Source organism: Pleurodeles waltl, chromosome 4_1 (assembly GCF_031143425.1).
Source record: "Pleurodeles waltl isolate 20211129_DDA chromosome 4_1, aPleWal1.hap1.20221129, whole genome shotgun sequence".
NCBI classification, from domain to species: Eukaryota; Metazoa; Chordata; class Amphibia; order Caudata; family Salamandridae; genus Pleurodeles; species Pleurodeles waltl.
In genome coordinates, this window is record NC_090442.1 from 455355563 (window position 1) to 455376375 (window position 20813).

The window sequence follows — 20813 nt, forward strand, 5'->3', positions numbered from 1 at the left end:
TTACATCCAGTGGTTTTGGTGCTATCGCTATTCAATATTTCCTATGGGAATTAACATTAGAAATGCTCTAAATTTCACCCCCCACCTTTATCTCGGCCCCACCTGGACAGATCACCCATAACATTCCAGGCAGCAGCTCACATGACTGTCAAATTGTTTTGGAAATTTTCGTGAAGATTCGTCAAGCTATGCCAAAGATATAGGAAAGCAAAAAACTGCTTTTTCTGCAGAAACTAGGTCACTTCAACTCCCACACATCCTCATGGGAAGCACACAAGTAAAGCCTAGTGAGGCCTTGGTCCGAATGCACTCCCATAAGCACCATAAAGAAAGATGAGTGCAAGCCTACCTTTCTAGCTACAAAGGGAAGTTCTCATGCTTTTAGGTGCACCTGCTGCCGCAGTGGCTCCTTCAAGTCAGCATTATTCTTGGCAGAACACTTTTTACAGTTATTAATAATGACAGCGCAATGTAGCATTCTTCTGGGAAATGCATCAGACAGATGGGCCACTGAGGTAGGCAGTCATCTGTAAGGAGCAGGCTTCCCTTCCCCACTTTGCCTCTCAGTGTTATACATTCTTCCATTACCTTTGATAAGAGACAGAGGGTTAAAAATACACTGCGCTGCTTAGAAAATTTTGCAGTAAAATCGCAATTCACTAAATTCTGAAACGTTGGGGGGTCTGATTGATGACACCTGGCAGGCCTGCAGGCATTTCCTGAATGGTGTTCTGGAACACCTCTGCCATGCTTGATATCTCAAAGTTAAGTCGGCGGGATCGCCTAAGGCCTACATGGGTGGAAAATGTAGTTATATACCTTGTGTCAGGGTGTAGAGGTAGTTGGAGGTATCCCGAAAGTTGATTACGTGCGGCGACGCAGCTCCATCTTCTCGGAGCTGGGGTGGCCTCACCTGCAGGGCCTGTGGCCCTGGGGGGTCCAAATACTGCTCTGGTCCTCCTGTGGCAAATTCAGGGGCCGTCTGGGCTGCTGCTGTGATTGCACCCAAGTAGGTACTGGTTTGTTCCCCCGGAGACCCACAGAGTGCACACCTAGCCTGCGAGCTGCTGCGGTGATCGCACCCAAGTAGGTGCTGGCTTGTGTCCCTGGGGGCCCATTGAGTGCACACCTCGCCTGTGCATCAGGAAATGTCGACGGAAACTGCTGTACTTCTTTCTCCTCACGAAGGGGTGGGGGGAACAGCAGTGTTCGCTGCACCCTGTGGGTGCTGGAAAATTACACAGCACTCTTCAAGTGCTTTAAAAGGCCAATATAGCACCTCCTGCACACTGGTCCCAGGAGATACCAAGGAGCAGACAAGCAGCGCTCTTCACGTGCTGGGCTCCATGGGGGGCACTCAGGAGGACACGAGGATAGGCAGCAGTGGACAGGGAGACCAGCACCTAGGGGCGATCTCTTCTAGGTAGGGGCTCTCTCTTCAAACAGTCCAGCAATGTCAGCAAAGTCCACGTCTAGGGAGTACTGGCAGCAGGGTAACAAGCGGAAAGGCAATCCTGATTAGTCGTTTGTGCCACCCAGCAGAGGCCAGGCAGCAGGGCAGCATGCAGAAGAGCATTCTAGATGAGTCCTTTGGTGCGGTCCAGCAGTCCTTTTGAGAGAGGTTCAGTCTCCAAAACTGCTCTAGAATTGTGTGGGAAACCCCCTGTACTTATACTCATTTTGTGCAGCCGCCACAAAAAGGGGAGAATGGGTTCCAATCACTACTGACCGGTTCCAGGAGTGTCCCTTTTCTCCTCCAGCACAGGCTCCAGACATCAGTGGGGGAAAAGGAGCCCTATGTGTGAGGCCAGGGCACAGCCTTTACAAATACAGGTGTGCACCGCCTCTCCCAGCCCAAGAAGACCATTCAAGGTGCGCCTCTGTGACACCTCCACCCTCCCTGTGTACAGGCTGTCTGAAAGGTATTTACAAAGTCCAGCTGTCACTCTGCCCCAGAGGTGCAGAGAAATGCCCACTTTTCTAAAAGTGGCATTTCTATATTGGTAATAAGAAATCCACCTACACCAGTAAGCAGCATTTCTCACTAACATTTCAACCATACCAAATATGCCTATGCTACCACTCATAGATTAGACAATACCACTTAGGCATATGTTAGGGCATTCCCAATGTAATACTACGAGAAAGGCAGCACTCACAGTAGTGATAAACCACATAGGCTGTTTTTCACTAACAGGACAGGCCACACAACCAGGCACATGTCCTGCCTTTTGCTCACACAGCACCCTGCCCATAGGACTAGCTAGGGGTGACTTATATATAGTAAAAGGAGGAGTTACAGGCCTCGCAAATAAATTTAGGTGCCAGGTCCCTGTGACAGTAAACTGCGGTAGCAGGCCTGAGACAGGTTTGAAAGGCTACTTCTGTGGGTGGCACAAGCTAAGCTGCAGGCCCACTAGTAGCAATTAATTTACAGGCTCTGGGTACAGGAATACCAGTGCTCAAGGGACTTACAGGTAAATTAAATGTGCCAATGAGGTGTAAGCAAATCATACAAAGTTTAGAATGGAGAGCCCATGCACTTTAGCACTGATCAGCAGTGGTAAAGTGCCCAGAGTCCTAAAATCAACAAAAAGGGTCAGAAAAAATAGGCGGAGGACGGCAAAACATTTGGGGATGACCATGGGCCAGATTTTACAGGATATTTGTGAACTCACTCTAGACACTCACATAAAGGGAGCTGAGTTGTGCCCTCCGTATCTTGATGGGTCTTCCTGGGCTAGAATGGAGGGTTGTGCCTGTCCTTACACAATAAATCCGAACGGCACACGTTACGATTCGGTAAGCATCAATAGCTCGTAATGCATTAATTGTTTTAAAAGTCCACAATTATGACAGTCTCCAGAAATTCAAAGTGTTCTTTATTCTTCTTGAAAGTTCCCGTCCCAGTCAACATGTGTTTCATCTGGGGAATAACCCTTGACTTCTTCAGGACTTTCTTATCATGAAATAGACAATCCCAAAAGCGAGGTTTATGTTTCTGATAACCATTGAAAAAGAAAGGGGCCCTTTTGATGTTTTCTGACGTACTCGCGGACTGTAGGAAGTAAATAGAAGGATACGCGTCCATATTATTGGGGCATCCAGATAAAGATCTAGCTTACTTAGATAAGTACACACAGCCAGATTACATATGGCAGTACAATAATTATTTCAATGGTTATCTGGTGTGGTGTCCGTTTGTAGTATTTTCACTGTGTTACTGTTTGTGTCGGTACAGAAACTTTACACATTGCCTCCAAGAAAAGCCTAACTGCTTGTGCCAAGCTACCAAGTGGGGAGCAGGGTTTATCTTAGGTGTGTGACTCCCTGACCCTGACTAGAATGAGGGTCCCTACTTAGACAGGGTGTAAACCCACTGCCAACTAGAAACCCCATTTCTAACAGATATTAAGTACTGAAAGCAATCTTGAGTATTTGGACAGAATCGTCTCAGCATGACAATTTCAACAGAAGACTGTACACCAGATACTAACCTATGTACATGTGCTTGATTAGCTTCAAAAGATGGACTATCTGCAAAACGTTTTACCACAGTAAGAAGGCTGCAGGTAGTATACCCTTTAGCATCTTAATACTTTGCTTTTTTTAATGAATACTCTGTAGTGTATTTCTCACATGAGCTTTACTGTCTGCAAACATTGTGGTACAGAGTAAATTCTCTCAATAGAGAAATCACTGTTTACCGTATCACTTTTCTACTCATATCCACTTTATTTCTCAATGGTGTTTCATTGACTGTCAGGGGTTTGAAGTAAAGATTAGTAGGGCATTAGTTATATAACCGGGTATCTGAAGGAACTTGGTTTTCCCTAAACAGTTGTATACAGATTAAACACTGTGTATATATTGCACCCATTCATTGGTGAAGGATGGAAAGTTGGGCGGCGTTTGAGCAGGATGGTGCAAAGTAAAAAGGGGGTCCCACAACACTTTTACTGCAATGCATTTTTAGTCGCAAAACCGCTGGACTGTAATGAAATTTCATACCAATGTAGATTAGACTATGTAGATGGTTAGTGTAAGTGATGTTATGAAGTGGTTATGAAGTTAGAAGGGCCAACAACTTAGTAATATCTGGGTAGCACAATACTTCCAAAAGTATCAAGAAAGCTCAAACATTAAACTAGACAGTATATGTAAAGTTACAGATTTACTACATGAACAATTGAAAAACCCATTTATGGTCACATGCTAATGAAAACCTATGCACAAATACATAAGAAATAGAATGCATCTTAATCTACTTAAGTTTTCTTTCCATGCTCTATGGCTCACAAAATAAAACGATGCTCACAAGCCAAACATGCATGGTAAAGGCATGGATTTTAATGTCATACGACTCTATCCTTCAAGTTAATACTGCAGGTTGGCTCAAGTTACTCTTAGACGGTGCATTTCTCTAAAAGTTTTCTGTGAGTAGCTTTGATTTACTCCTGAAATTCAAACTGAATAAAAGTCACACTCGCTCATGGAAAAAAACCTGACTAGAACTGGAGAGTCCTCATTATAGGTGGGTCACTAAAATCCCCATCATTTCCCCACCCCAGAAGTACCTTTACCAGCGCCCTGGGTACTCTAGGGTGGGACAATAGCAGGTATTAAATGTTTGTGGGAAGTAACGTGATAATCTGTGCTTCTGTTCCGATTCCTGCATGTTTTCCCAAGGAGGTTCACACAAATTTCAACTGCAGAAATCTCTGTGTGAAAAACAAAATGTATAATTCTTAAGGACCTGATTCCCAGTTTCTGGGCTCATCGGGATTGTGAGGCCACTGGTAATGAGGACCGAAATTTTGCAAATTTCACTTGCAGCTTCGTTAATGATCAACTGACTTTTTGATAATTTCCTTCTCTATCAACGTATAAGACTTTAAATTACTGTTTATACGACTTCAATGTTTTGCCTTTGAAAACACTGTATAGATTTCAAGAACCATCCCACTTTAACATTTTCTAAAAATAATATAGCAAACAATAATAGCAAATGCAATGTAAATGGTAAATGCAATAACTAATACTTTTATGCCTCCCAACCAGTTAGAAACCAATGTTTGTGCAGAGAATCTATAATTCGAAAAAAATACTTTCGAGTTAGATTGCCTTTTGAATTGAATTAGAAATAATAATATTTAGTTTGCATTCTTGAAAAAGCATACCTGCGTACTCTTTTGCTTCATCGCACTTGGAACACTCTTTAGCGCCTTTATCGGAATATGTATTTCTGGGACACATTTTACAACTGGGTGAACCTGGTTGATCAGAGTATGTACCAGGTTTACAAGGAAAACATTCCGATGTGAAGGAAACTCCTGTAAAATAAACACAGACACCATGTAACGCTTTCTAAATAACAGCATGAACTGCTTGCACATGTGCACGGCTCAAGATACAGAAATGGCAGGGCAGGACCCAGGGGTGGACAGTGTCCCTATTGTAGAGGGGCACTTCTTCACGCCCAGCTCGAGGCCAGGGAGTTCAAGATGAGTCATGCCATCCCCCTTGTGACCCTAAGCTAGAGGTGGGAAAGCCAGAAATGTGCAGAGCCGAGCCCTGAGCCTGGCTAGGCCCCTAGACAAAGCATAAGCAGATCCTTCAAAATATTTGACGTTTAAATTACACAGCAAATGTTAAGTAAAAAAAAGACTTTCAAAATGTAAAAACATACGGTTCTTACATTTGGAAGAGTTTTAATTTAGCACATCATTTGACAGCAGCGCACTGAATTTCATTTATTTAAAGTGACATTTTTAAGCATTTTTAAACATTAACTTGGAAACATGCATTAACTAAAAAAGCGATCCTGAGAGATGGGTCAGTTGTCATGAGCCCTCCAACATATGGCAAAAATTGGTGCTCTAAATGGAGAAACATAATATACATTTTTAAATGGGTGACATTCAAGTTTCTCTGATGTATATCGATCAACGAAAGCTACCTCACTCTATCACACAATTTGGTGTATTGGGGGAAGGTGGGATACAAATCCAGCTACCCTGGTTCACATGATGAAAATTTGATGCTGGAATGATATTGTCTTCTCTGTCTCGTTTAATACCGAACGACTGAGACTTCTGTCAAGATCTAAAGAGTACAATGAGTCAAATACAGAGACTGACAAGTGAATAACCGGAGCAGCAGCCCAACAGCTCTGTGAATACAATTACAGACTAAGACAAAGAGGTGTTGAAGAGAGCACAATGTTTCAACACGTCCTCGGTGAGACACACTGATGTGCAGAGCTCAGATGCAGAGGTTAATGTACATGCGTTTGAACTAGTGAAAAACGTTTTAGATGGAAAACACAGTTTTCAATGTTATAGTTGCATTCATTGGTCCGTGCTTATCAGTATTTACATTTCACATACTTGTATTAAGCAGGGAAAGAGAAATGTCTGTTAGACCTGACAGCGTTGTAGTGGTTATCCCCCAACTTTTGCCTGCCTCCCTCCATTTCTCCGACACTGTTTTTGCTGGTTTTAGGACTCTATGCACTTTACCAAAGCTGACCAGTGCTAAAGTGCATGTTCTCTCTCCCTTAAACATGGTAACATTGGTTCCTATCCAACTGACATATTTAATTTACCTATAAATCCCCAGTAAAAGTGCCCTATATGTGCTTAGGGCCTATAAATTAAATGCAACTAGTGGGCCTGCAGCACTGATTGTGCCACCCACATAAATAGCTCCTTAACCATGTCTCAGGCCTGCCATTGCAAGGCCTGTGTGTGCAGTTTCACTGCCACTTCGACTGGACATGTAAAACTACTTGCCAAGCCTTAAACTCCCCCTTTTCCAAATGTAGGTCCCCCCTAAGGTTGGCCCTAGGCACCCCATAGGGAAGGGTGCTATATAAATAAACAGCAGGACAAGTCAAGTACTTGTGTTTTACATGTCCTAGTGAAAACTCACAAATTCATTTTCCACTATGTGAGGCCTGCTCCTCTCATAGACTAACATTAGAACCGTCCTAATTTACTTTTAAGTGACAGATTATGCTCTGGAAGCAGTAGCCCTGTCATGTTTAGTATGGCCAGAATGGTAATAGAAAATCCTGTTTACTGGTGAAGTTGGATTTAATATTGCTATTTTAGAAAAGTCATTTTTTACAAAGTGGGCATTTTTCTGCACTTACTGCCATCTGTGCCTTTCAGCCCATCTCCAATCCATGTCTGGTTTGTGCTGGTTGACACTTCCCTTGTGCATTCCACCCAGACAGCCATAAACACAGCACACTCAGTCACATCTGCATTCATCTGCATACTGAATGGGTCTTCCTGGCAGACAGGAGTGGGTTAAAAGGGGAACTTGCACACTTCAAAACCACTCTTTGAAGTTTCCATCACTTCAAAGGCATTTTTGGTTATATATACTTGGTCTCTGAGCCCCACCAAATCAGACACTTCTGGATCTACACCTGGACTCTGTCAGGCTACCCAAAGGACTGCTTTGCTGAGAAGGACCTGCTGCCCTGCTTGTTGCCCTGATGCCTGCAGGCCTCTAACTCTGCTGGAAGGACTCTGTCTTCCCCACAAGTGCTCTTCAAGGGCTTGGATTGAGCTTGCCTCCCGTTCCGAAGTCTCAGGGCCACAAAAACTTCACCCCAGGGAAGAAACATCAATGCAACACCTGCAGAAATCAACAGAGCACCTGCCTTGTGGCTGAAAATTTGCCTAATCGGCTACCAGGTGGAAGCAGCGCCTACTCCTTCATACCAGCACATCAAGGATTTCCAATGCATCGTCCCTGGGCATCAAAATACCCACGCATCGTAGTGAGGTACTAAGGCTGCGCTCCTGGAAATTGATGCATCACCTTGCAGCATGGGAAGAAGCAACACATCATCTGTGCCGCCCCGGAAAATCCGACGCACTGCCTTATTTTTTTAATGCATCTCCTCCGCTGTGGCCTCCCGTGCGTCCCAGGTACTGTGTGTTACAAGGAAACACCCACTGACTCTTAAGGTTTGAGACTCCTTTAAACAGGAATATTTCAACTTGTGCATTTTGGATTTTTGTCATTTTTATCTTATTTTATTCAGATAAATATCAATTTTTCTAAACCTGTGTGGTGTATTTTTGTGATTGCACAAATACTTCACACATTGTTTTCTAAGTAAGGCCGGCCTGCTGTGTGCCAAGTTACAAGAGTGTGAGCACAAGATAAATTGGACTGTGTTGTGACTTACCCGGTCTAGGATTGTGGTCCCTACTTGGACAAGGGTGTATACCTCTGCCAACTAGAGACCTAATTTCTGTCCTAATTTCTAATTTCCTGTCTGTCTTTTATTTTGACAAGCCATTCCCCTTGGTCAAAGTTCACACCAGAGCTAGGCACTGGACCCAAGTCTAGCCCCAGCCTTGCTTGACTCACCCTCTTTTACCTTGTGCCAAGGTTGTACCTATAACAGCTAAGCAAGGAGCAGTCATATTATTTGCAGACCATAACTGTGTTTATTGATGAACAAACTTATGTAAAACAGCACTAATGACAAGGTTTCTAACTTCGGATATTGCATCTCACAATAGTGGGGTAGGTTTACTCTGTCTCTGGTAGCCCTTTAAGCCAGCAAATAGTGGACATTGAGGTTAAACATCTCCAACCTAGGAATGAAAACGGAACCAAAGAAGGCACTAAAAAGGAATTGGTTTTCTTTAGAAGGGTGAGACTTTCAAGTTAGCATGTGAAATTCCCCTCTCTGCAGTGTCACCCCAAAACATTTTGCCTTTTACCCTCCACTTTTGCTGAATTAGTTTTTGTTAGCCTTAGGACCCTGAGCACTTTACCACTGATGACCAGGGTTGACGTGGATGTGCTCTCTCCCTAAAACATGGTTTGATTTATACATCCACCATTGGCATTCTTTATTTACTTGTAAATCCCTAGTACAGTGCACTACTTGTGCCCAGGCCCTATAAATTAAATGCTACTGGGGGAACTGCAGCACTGATTGTGCCACCCACACAAGTATCCCCTAAACATTTCTCAGGCCTGCCATTGCAGCTTGCATGCAGTATTACACTGCCATGTCGACTTGGCATTAAAAATCCCTTGCTAAGCCTTAAACTCCATTTTAATTAAATAAAAGCCACCCCTCTGGCAGGCCTTAGGTAGCCTATAGGGCGGGGTGCTATGTTATTAAAAGGCAGGACATATACGTTTAAGTTTGACATGTCCTGGTAGTGAAAAACTCCCAAATTCATTTTTCACTACAGAGAGACCTACTCCTCCCATAGGAGAACATTAGGGATTCCTTATTATAGTCAATAAGCTGAAATTCCTAATTGAGCACTTAGTAGTAGATATGTCATGTTTAGTACCTATTAAATTGTAATAGTAAATCCTCTTTAATGTTAAACTTGGATTTAGTATTACAATTTTTGAAAATGCTACTTTAAGACAGTTGGCATTTTTCTGCTCTTAAGCCCTACGTGCCTGCAGCCTATCTCCAATACATGTCTGGGAAGCAGCTGGACTTTATGCATTCCCTCTACACAGTCACACGCAAAGGGAGCTTAGGTGTGACTGATGGACCATCAACATCCTGATAGCCCATCCTAGGCAGGATGGAGGGAGGGAGGGGCTGACACATCTGAAACGGTAGTGGTCTGCTTCAACACAAAGGTCTGCATAACCCCTATAGTGAGTCTGGAGCCAGGATAGGGAGAAAGGACTTCTGCGCACTTCAAAGACCCTTTCCTTGAAGTCACCCCCACTTCAAAGGCAGAACTGGGAATACCTACTGGACCTCTGAACCCTACCAACTCAGTACAATAGCTGACCTGTGAAGAACTCTGCCAGGAATAAGGACTGTTGTGCTACTACAAGGACTGCCACTCTGGAATGCTGCTCTGGGGGAACTGCTTTTCTGCTGTGCTGCCCTGCTGCCACTTACCCTGCTGAGGAAGGACTGAGCTGATCTCACTTGAACCCAGAGTGACTCCAAGGGCTTGTTGGCTTTCCTCATGTACTTCTGAAGTCCCTGGGACACACAAGGCTTCAACTCATCATCACACCCAACACCTGGACTTTGCTGGCTGCAAGTCTTGCTCTGCCAAATGGTGCTAATCCAGTCCTAGGCCCTGGAAAGTTGGTATAAAGTGTTGCAACTGCCAGAAGCTGTGAATCGATGCTGTTGCACCAATTGGAAGGGTGTATCTCCATTGACACTGGCGCATTGCCCCTGCTGTGAGGATCCATGACATCACATCCTCGCTCCTACAGGGATGGGGAGCATTGCATTGCTGACATCTTGATGCATCGTCTTCATTCCCAATGCATCTCCAACTATGGGCAGCTCATAGCCAACTCACTGCCTCCCTTGCTCCTCGCATTTTATTCTCAATGTCGACCCATCTCCAAACCCAGGTACTGTTTCAGCATACAAAAGCTGGTCTCTGTATCCAACCCATGCTCCATCGCAGTTGGCCTGACTTAAGATTCAGGCCGTCTAGCGAGACCAGATAGCCCCCGGCTGGCACTTTGTGCTTCTAAGCACTACAACTAAGTTTTTTTGTTTTTTTAATTCATATCTCGACTTCTACTTATTGAATTTTGGCTGTATTGGTCTCATATTGTCCATACAAATATAATCTATTTTTCTAATTTGGTGTGGGTTTTTTTTGTGGTGTTTATGCTGTTTGGAGTGCTGCACAAATACTTAGCACATTGCCTTTTGAGTTAAGCTTGACTGTTCTGTGGCAAGCTACCAGAGGGTGAGCACAGGTTAACCTAAGGAGTTTGTGAGTTACCCCAACTAGGATTGTAGTTCCTGCTGTGACAGGGTGTTTACCTCTGCCGACTAGAAACCCAAGTTCTAACAGCATGTATTCCTGTATTCCTAGATCTTTTATTTCTCGATCATGTCCAGATGTGCCTAACAGGTGAGTGGAATACAGACAAAGAAAAACAGACCAATCTGAAATTATCCTTGCAGCTCCACTGGGTGAGCATCTGTGGTCTCCCCATGAATACCAAAAATAGTAACATAATACTGAATATATTCATAGAGTCCTTCCCTCATAGACAGTGCAGAGTGTGTTCCATTGTTCTGTGTGCTTTTATATGCTATGAAGCCTTTATATGCTCTCTACCTCCTCCTGTATGTCCCTTGTCTTCACAATTCTCTATGCCCTCTCATCCAAGTGTGAGTTCTTTGAACTCTGAACCACCATATTTGCAGTCTCAGTGCTGACAGCTCCAGTTGTTTATCCCATACAACACTGTATACAATACTCCACAGAGTCAACCCTTGCTAATTATTAGGCAGCTTTCATGTCAATCTAAGTTGCCTTGTTCTTATTATTGGTTCTTCTCCCTTTCTTTGTTTTACATGTCCATATGAGCTTTTTGGTTTCACCGTCTCTATATTCATCATTTGCCCAACAAACAATTGCTCCCAAAGTGACATAAATGGCTTCTTATTACTACTGGCATGAATATATTTTATGTTTTGGATTATTCTTTAAATTGCATCAAGCTTGCAATAAGTGTGACCCTATAATTTTGGAATCACAAATTGGCCTCGAGTTTACATTGGGAATGGAAGGAAGAAACTAATCTAAGACAGCCAAGGGTCTCTCAACGAGAGACATTTGTTCCTGTTGGCCGAAGCCAAGTTGTTGCTAGCAGCAGTTGTCAGGCTACCTAAGTAGCAGCTATGGTTCAAGAAATTCCTTGGTTCTAATTAGCAGCCTGGGGATGGAGGAAGGGAGGATAACAGAGCGACAGGCCAGCAGCATTAAGAAGTCTGCACTTCTCAAAACTCAACCATGCCTAGAGACCACTACACCAACCCCAGGCAGCAGCAAGTCCCATGCCTCAGACTTTTTCCATTCTGCGCACAGGGCAGACCCTGCACATAGACAATATTTGTGTCTTAGTTGGATTTTCCTTGGAAAACAAGTATCTGCATTGCAAACCAGTATCACATGTGTACACATACAACAGTAGCATAACTAAACTTGAGGGGGAACCCATGCAAAGTACATGGAGGGGGCTCCCCCACCCAGCCCACCACTTTTGCTGAGGGCTCCCCTCCCCCCAGGAGCTGGGAGACCTCCCTTGCACTGTGGGGGCTGATGGGGCTTATGTGGGCTACTGGCATGCAAGTGAGACGGATTGGCAATGCATGTTGCTCTCTGAATTTCATCTGCTGCTCTCTAATCTTTCCTCTGTGTTTCATGACCCCACTCCTACATGGTCTCATACTTAATGTTTTGTGTATTTTGTGTCCCTTCTTTGCCATACTCTAATCACTCAGCTACTTTCCTTGAACTCTATCTGTGGACTCAGTCAGCTCTCTTTTTCTGAACTTTCTGACCCATTTCGCTCGAAGAACTCAGGAACCATTTTTGTGTTTGCCTTGAGGTCCTGGCTACTTATTAACTCATGAAATACGCTTTCCACCCTCATTTCTTTTTATTAACTATTTGTTGTTCTCCGTCTGCATTTGATCCTGCTGTGTGTTTCCCCATGTGTGATTTTTCAGGTCTACCCAACAAGCCCAAAACCCCACAACGTTTTAGTGGCACTCTTTTATTCCTTGAAATGCTCAAGGGGAGTTGGTTTTTATTTAGTTTCATCCAGGTCTCACTGCTCCCACTAGGTCTCATGCTCGGCATGTGTGGGTCTTGAATCTGAAAACCAGTGTTGCAGGTCATGCCATACAGCCTCCTTTCTCTCTAGGGATGGGACTCATCTGCCACACTTCTTTCTGCTTCAAAACTGGTGGGCTCCAGTTGGCTGGGACTGGACTACTATTCTGCACGCTGTTGAGTGATTCTTTCTAGTTACCAAACATGCACATTTCACTTCTTTCCTTTTCATCATCGTAAACTCTGCAGGTTTATGTGACTGTTTTCATTTTTCACCATGCATCCTTTTTTGCTTTTTCTTCTGAATTTTCCATATCAACATGGTAAGGTTTTCTACCACCTCATCTAACTCATGTGCATTACCATTTTTACTCTGTAACCAAGTTCTTCCAAAGTTCCTTTGGCTTCTGCTAAATGTGTTTCAACCCCCAGTTTCTTTCTATTGCCTACTGCCCACTGTCTTGCCCACTTCTCCTGGCAAGTCTGACTTCCACTTTGTTTGTTTTTTGTTCTACTGTTGGAGTTTACTTCTGGTGGGCTTAAGAAAACCTGCTGAGAAGTAGGCATTGGCACTCGCCTTCACTTGTGAGAGAGTGTTCTTTCCTCATCTCTTTGTGGTGGTCTTCTGTGACTGTTCCTTAATTCTAGTTTATCAGCTCAATTGAAGGTAATACAACAGTACTCTAGCAGACTCCTCAACTTTCCTCACACCAAAAACAACCACCACCACCTTTGGTTCTTGTTTTTTTTTGTTGTTTTTTTTAGGAACTACATCCAACAGATCAATTTCACATCCCATTTTTAACACACTAATAGTGAATATATCTTTAGTCAATATTAGTGTAATAAAAATGGAGGATGTAGCCATGATGCCCATAAGGTCAAGCCACACATTTGTTCTTCAATGATCAGATTTATTGAAGAATATTATTGGATCCCTGGATAGAAAACAACTTTTTGTCAGTTAACAGAGTTTGCCAATTGTCACTGTAACAACTTTATTATATAGTTAGTGTCACTGGATGGGTGGGAAAAAAAATACGCAATCAAAGGTCAGGAAACTATCTGTTGTAGGTTAAGATTTTCTAGCCAGATTTTGTTGTAGGAGGGATTAGAAATCAGAAATTAAAAATCAGATTTAGTTCACTAGATATTTCACATACATAATTTTTTTTTAATGAATATGTAGCACAATCTGTCAGTTAGTAGCCCGCAAAGTAAAAAGTGGTAAGTTTGGAATTGGACAACCACTTTCTAAAATTTTAGTATCTCTTTTTATATAAAAATTAGAAAGATTATTGACTAAAATACAAACATAACCCACGAATACTGATATTGTGCCTCTGTTCATCTTTTTTCACAAATGTACATTGAAATATAGATGAACTGTGAATCAGAAAAGGCTGCTGAAGGATAGTGTATCTTCGCTTTCCATATATTTTTCTTCCAGGTCCAACTGCATGGCCAGAAATTTTGGCGAGCTAAAGACAGGAGTATAGATAGCAGAAACGAGGTTGGGGCCAGTTTGCTAACCATGAGAGGACAGCTGAACCTATACTCTCCTGGTAGGTAAACAGACATTAAGGAATTTGTTTGCTTGCTAAACATTATACTCAAAATTAGAACACTATTATTTTGTTTTTTATACCTCACAGATACCAATTGCGGGGTGAGAAAAAAAAAATCAATAGGACAGATACTATTAATCTGCAAAGAAAAAACAAAAATGGAAACTAGTACTACCACATGGTGAGTGAATTTAACCCAACCAATGAATATGATAAGTTCTAGAGTGTCAAGAGGAAATTTCCTTTGGGTATGAAAATGAGTAGGTTATAAACCGAACATAATACCTATTTTCTTTCTACATGGAGTTATTTTAGGGAGACTATGAAATTCCAATCCTCTGAATAATGGTGATTTCACAATACTTGAGTTGGATAGTAACCAACCCAGCTAATTTAATGAGGATCAATCTTTAATTTGGCTGGAGTTTGGGCTTTATTTGTTATCATTAATTTTGGGTAGACAAAAGTTCCTTTTGAGCATGCTCATCTTACATCTATTGATCCCCAACAGTTACAGTTCACAGGATTATATACCTTGTTGAGGCTTCTCACCAATGCGTTTAACCCCACTCTTTGGAACAACAATATCTTCTGATTATAAATAAGCCTTCTCAACTAAAAGTGATTCTCCCATTGTGATCTGGAGTTAGTACATACAACCTTTCTCCACGTTGTTTAGGAGCATAAAAGTTCCATGGGGTCATACATCAGATATCTTATCCTAGATATTAACAGTTTATATTAATTTTATTAGGCAAAAGGCCAATTCCGTAATATAAAACAGTCAAAAAGGTGAATTAAAGCTCTATGATTTTAGAGAAAAAAGTGAATGATAATGAGGTAAGTGAATTATTATTTCTGCATTTATTGACTTCTAGATCTCATGTATAAAATTTGTCTGGATTCTAAGCATAGATGAACTTCATTGAAAAGATAATGATTTAGTGATGAAGTAACATTGAGACAAGAATCACCCTTTAATATAACTGATATAATAATTGTATATATTTGTAACAATATACTACAAAGATAAGGAAGGACACATTGTTAAATAGATTATTATAAACAATCTGAAGTCTGTTTAATCAAATAAAGATTAGTTTCCTCTCTCTTGGAAAGGGATCATACAACGGTAATGATTGAATAAGATTCTAAATGATTGAAATTGTGTTTGGAGTTGTTAAAAATGTCCTGTGCTAACTGATGGTCCGAGTCGTATATCAAAAAAAATGTACGACTTAATTTATTGGAACTGGCTCTTCATAAGAATATTTTAATTACACTTAAGCCCCCAAGAAGACAACAGAATTTGATATTAAGCTTTTCTTAAGAGGCAAAAACAATATTATTCACTAACATTGTTGGGTATCAATGAACATACTTTTTGTAATATTTATGTGGTTTGTGTATTTTAAGAGATGCTTGTAATTCTTTTTGGCCTTGAAAAGGAAGGTTACCTCACAAAACGTGTTGGCTGGTTTTGGGATTATGTTTGTTTGGACATTGCACTGAATCAATATAACCAGAATGGATGTGTGAATAAAGAAACTACTGTTCTTTAATGAAACTTCATAGTATGACATCTTTGGTGTGGATGGATTACAACTCCCAATAATTATTTTGCCACCTTGGAGGACAGGGGTAGTAGAGCAAATGCTGGCATCCTAATTTGATTCCTGGTGACCACAAAATGATCCCTGGAGAGTGTCTCATTTTCATTGTTGTATTTCCATTGATGCACAATAGAAAATTTTTGCGCTGGGCAGGAGAGTTGCACTTTATGTGTGACAGGTGCCAAGTAAGGTTCTAGGGAAAATATAACATTTATTAGTTATACAGTGTTTTTAGGCATCCAATAAGCGGACACCAGCCAAATCACCTAGAGATCCCTTTAGTTAATTTGCTATCCACACACGAGGTGCCTTCCAGCATAGAGGATTCCCAGGATTTTTGCAATTGAATGGCAAATTTCCTTCACACTAAAATTCTTACTATTTACAAAGAATTTGACTGCCTTAACTCGGAGTCCCATATTGCCTTCCAGCTGGACATAAATGCTAAGTTAAGTCCATCAAAGACTAGGATCACTAGAGAGCGCCTGACAGCTCTCTTTTCTTGTTTTACCTCTCTCACACTTTAACTGATGGAGTGTTACCTCCTCATCACAAAATCAGGCTCTCCTCCTAAACCTTACCTTCTCAAAATTCGTGAGTTAGAAGCTAACATCTTACAGTAAACCTGAAAAAGCCTATTACCTCTGTTTGCTACCCTCAACCTTGGAAAAAGCTACTGTGAAGCCTCTTCTTAAAAAACTATTCTCGACCCCTCCGATCTAAGCAACTATTGGTCTATTTCCCTGTTGCCTATACCCAGTAAAATATTGAATAAACATCTCAATGCCCAGCTGACAGCTCATTTCAAACAACATCAACTGCTGGATGCTTCCCAGCTTGGATTCAGGAATAACCATGGGACCAAGACTGTATTGGTATCAGCAGTCAACAATGTTCGATCCATGGTGGATGCAGGGCAGGCTGCAGCCTTAATCATTTTGGATCTGTCCACAGCTTTTGATACCATCTCACCAACCCTGCTGGTTGATCGCCTGTAGGAACTAAGGGTCTCAGACTCAGCACTGAAGCCCTTAGCATCCTTTCTGAGTGATAGGCTGCAGACAGTTATTGTGGATGAGTTCTGATCGGAGTCCATGGCTCAGCCGTGTGGGGTCCCTCAGGGCTCTTCATTGAGCCCTGTATTATTTAAAGTATATAATTCCTCACTGGTGAAGCTTATACTGTCCTTTGGGTTTCAAATAATTGTGTTCATCTCTAAGGACATGGAGGCAATTGCCACCAAATTTAAAAACCACATGCAGGCAGTGGCCAACTATATGGGAAAAAAACTACCTCAAACTTAATGGAGGCAAGACTGAGGTCTTGATCCTTGGCAGCCAACCATCCATATGGACCCATCTGTGGTGGCCCGATATTATGGGTGCATTAGCCACACTGACAGATTCTGCAAAGAACCTTGGAGTACTGATTGACAAAAACTTATAATTTGACCTTCAGGTTAATTGGACAGTTTCGACCTGTTCTTGGATGTTCAGGACTCTTAGGAGTGTGTTTCCTTATATTTCCCTCCTGGCATGTAAGTAAGTGGCATTGGCACTTATCTCATCCAGGTTAGAATACTGTATTGCACTCTACCTGGCTACCAACAGGACTGCTATAGCCAAACTGCAAAATGCTGCAGCAAGATTGATTCTTGATGTTCCCAAATCTCAGTCAGTTTCAGCGGGGATTCTGAAGCTCCAGTGCTTACCTGTGAACAAATGTATCACCTTTAAAGCTTCATGTATCATTCACAAGACAGTGCACATCATTGAATCGGGAGAAATTGAAGACATTTCAATGGTATATTCCCTCCAGACAGCTTCAATCCTCAAGTCAAAATCTTTTAATAATTCCTAAAAAAAGTCCACATCCGGCCTATAGAACTCCTGTGCTTGCTCAATCACCAGTCTTCAGGCTCACGCTCAATTCCATAAAGCCTTAAATCCTGTATTTTTACTCTTCAACGGATGCTCCTGTGCTTGTTGCGTGGAATTCATTTTCCCCCTTCATCTCCCCTCCTTAGGACTAACTGCTATCAACGCCTTGACGCCTTTGGGCATTTGTTTGCTGTCAATAAACTTTTTACATTTCATTTAGTTGTAAGAGTAGGCTAAGTTTCCAACATTCTCTTACCACATCAAACACGGTGCATAGAAGTTAGGGATACAGCTAGAATTCTATAAAATGGTAACATTTGTAGACAGCAACTCAACTTAAAAAACAACCTACTTTTATTGTGATTTACCTTCAATTGTGATGTTCTTCAGCAGGACAGGTTTCACCACTTGTGAACCCATAAGAATACCAGTTGTTCTCCAGTACAAAATGTTGGTCCCTGCTTTTAAAGGAACCTGCAAAAGACACAAACATACCGATAAACCACAACATCCCAAACCATGAGGCTCTGTAGATTTAACAGACATATACAAACCCATAAAACATTTTCTGTATTTCGCAGAAATTACAACATAATGACAGCCTTTGTAGAACTTCACCACAATTGCCCACTGTGTAGTTAGTAACCTCTTAATTTGTGGTAAAGCACAACCATGGCACTGAAATTGCAATTAGGGCACACAAATAGCTGAGCATTACAGGAGAAACTCTACATATCTCAAAGGTTAGCCAGTGCAATCCGCGTAATCAACAATCTATTCATGAAAGCTGATCATTCTAATTGCAATGAAGTCCCACTGTTAGCTCTGTCTTGCTGACACTAGCTTCACCAATCTCTGGTCATTTTTAGCCAGAATTTGATTTATAAAAAAGAAGACCCCATTTTATCTGAAACTCTGTACATTAACAGCATAATTACTGTTCTCCTTTTTCTTTGCTACATTCAATCAAATGAGCATTTCATTGTCACTTACTATTTTCAATAAACCTTTGCCAGTTGTAAAAAAAAAAACTGTGTTTTCATCTTAACTGCACACAAATAAATATGTATTATAAAAAATGCATAACTGGTACAATCCTATACTACCACTTCAGCATTCTGCTGACATTTGAAAATCCTCAGCCTTCATGTTTATATATTGACCACTACCCATTAACTATCCCGTATATTGCCTAAAAAAACGTATGTTGAAAGTGAGTAAAGTTGACCAATATGATAACTGTGGTTTTGCCCTCACCTGGCATTGCCTGAGAATGCTTAAAATTAGATGTGTTTTAGAAACGTATTGATTATGTTACAAGTGTGTAAAAGGCTGTATGACTGCATGTCTAACTTTTTGGACTACACCTGTGCAGCACTGGTAAAAATGGTCATTGTGTGCTGCCAGATGATGGCGAGTATTTGATGCTGCAGGTGTGCATGTATGATGGTTGGTGTGAGTTTTTCCAATGTACGTGTGTGAGTCTATAATGGTGACTGTATGGGTGTGTGATGTTGGTTGTGTGGACATAATGGTGGATGAGCAGGCATATGATCATCTGCTGGTGTAAAATGTTGGTTGTGTTGACATGATGGAAGCTATGGTGATGTGTTGGAGGTGTGTCAATAAAAGATGGTGGGTGTGTTGGTGTATGATGGTGGCTCTGTTGGCATTTGAAATTGGTTGTGTTAACAAATGATTATGGGTGCATAGGTGATGGCTGTGATGGTGGTGGTTCTGTTGATGTATATTGAAGGGTATTTAAACGTATGATGGGTGTGTTGGCATATGATATTAGTTGTGTGAACGTGATAAAGATGTAAAGATGTATGAAGATCAGTGTGTTGGGGTATTATAATGACGTCTGGACATATGATGGTGGTTTTGTTAATGTATGGAAGTGCTAGCATATGCTTTTGGTTGCATGAATATATGATTATGAGTGTATTGGAGTATGTTGGTTTGTGCGTCTCCTACAATGGTTGTAGTGTGGATTGAAGGCAGTGGGCATATTGGCGTTTGTAGTGATTGTATACATGGATGCTATTTGATGTGGAATGTTGCCGGTGTTGCCATGTGTTGTTGTATGATGGTGAGTGTGATGGTATTGACAGTAGCCAACACCAGACCTGTTGGCTTTGCCCATGTTTGCACAGGCATTACATTTGTGAATCCTCTGATGGAGTTGTGAATCCACAGGGGATTCTTGATCTAACAGTCCAGATATCTCTAAAATGTTACTGCTTAATACCCAGACCAGAACATTTTTTAAACACTCATTTTTTTAAAACTAGTACATTGGTTTGCACAAAACTCCATAAAGGCACGTCCTTGAGTTAAATTTTATTTACATACTAAGTTCTGTGTAATTTTGTTTAGCTGTTTTTTCTATATGAGGAGCAATAGATGCTCTCAGTTTTAAAATGGGAAATATCACTTTTAGAACTTCTTCCCCCCCCCACTGTATTTTTAAGCCCACGCTTGATGGAACTGCACAAAGCTAGCCATGAAAAACCCACAGTGAATGTATTTTTTTTTAAAAGTTTTGTGAAGATTGGAATGGTGGCAAAGGTATTAAGAAAAATAAATGCCTTGTCTTAGGGAAGTCTGACTCAACCATTACTACACTCTCTACTCGAGGACCACTAAGTAACTTGCTAGAAGACTGAAAACCATCCAGAACTCGGCAGCCAGATTCATCCTAAACCTCCCACACAGAACTCGCATCACACCACACCTCGGGCAGCTACACTGGCTCCTGATACACAAATGTTCTCCATTGAAACTCCCCACATACACATTAAAGGCACTACATAGCTCAGGCCCTATGTACCTGAACAGTCACATCTCCTTCCACCAACTATCCAGACACCTCTGCTGTGTAAAATGGCTACTCGCACACATCCCATGCATGCACAAAACAAGATCAGAAGGCCCAGAGTTCTCTTACATCACTTCTAAAGTGTGGAATAACCCCCTACTCCACATCAGAACCACCTCCAAGCTGAAGACATTGTTTTTCAATTAACAAACCTACTATAGGTAGGGTTAGGCTAACACGTGCTCAGCATTATGATCCCCGTGCAGATGACTTTGCACAAATACACATAACATAACTACAAAGGCAATATCCAC

General features: G+C 41.6%; 1 protein-coding gene across 1 annotated transcript in view; it reads right to left on the reverse strand.

Moving 5' to 3' along the window:
- ELAPOR2 (endosome-lysosome associated apoptosis and autophagy regulator family member 2) overlaps positions 1-20813 on the reverse strand; it is a 402503-nt gene that overhangs the window by 203650 nt on the left and 178040 nt on the right. Inside the window, exons 6-7 of the mRNA XM_069228716.1 lie at positions 18047-18152; positions 5181-5333 (exon numbers count right to left, since the gene is read on the reverse strand). Of these exons, the coding sequence (XP_069084817.1) occupies positions 5181-5333; positions 18047-18152 (259 nt within the window). The remainder of the gene's footprint in view (positions 1-5180; positions 5334-18046; positions 18153-20813) is intronic.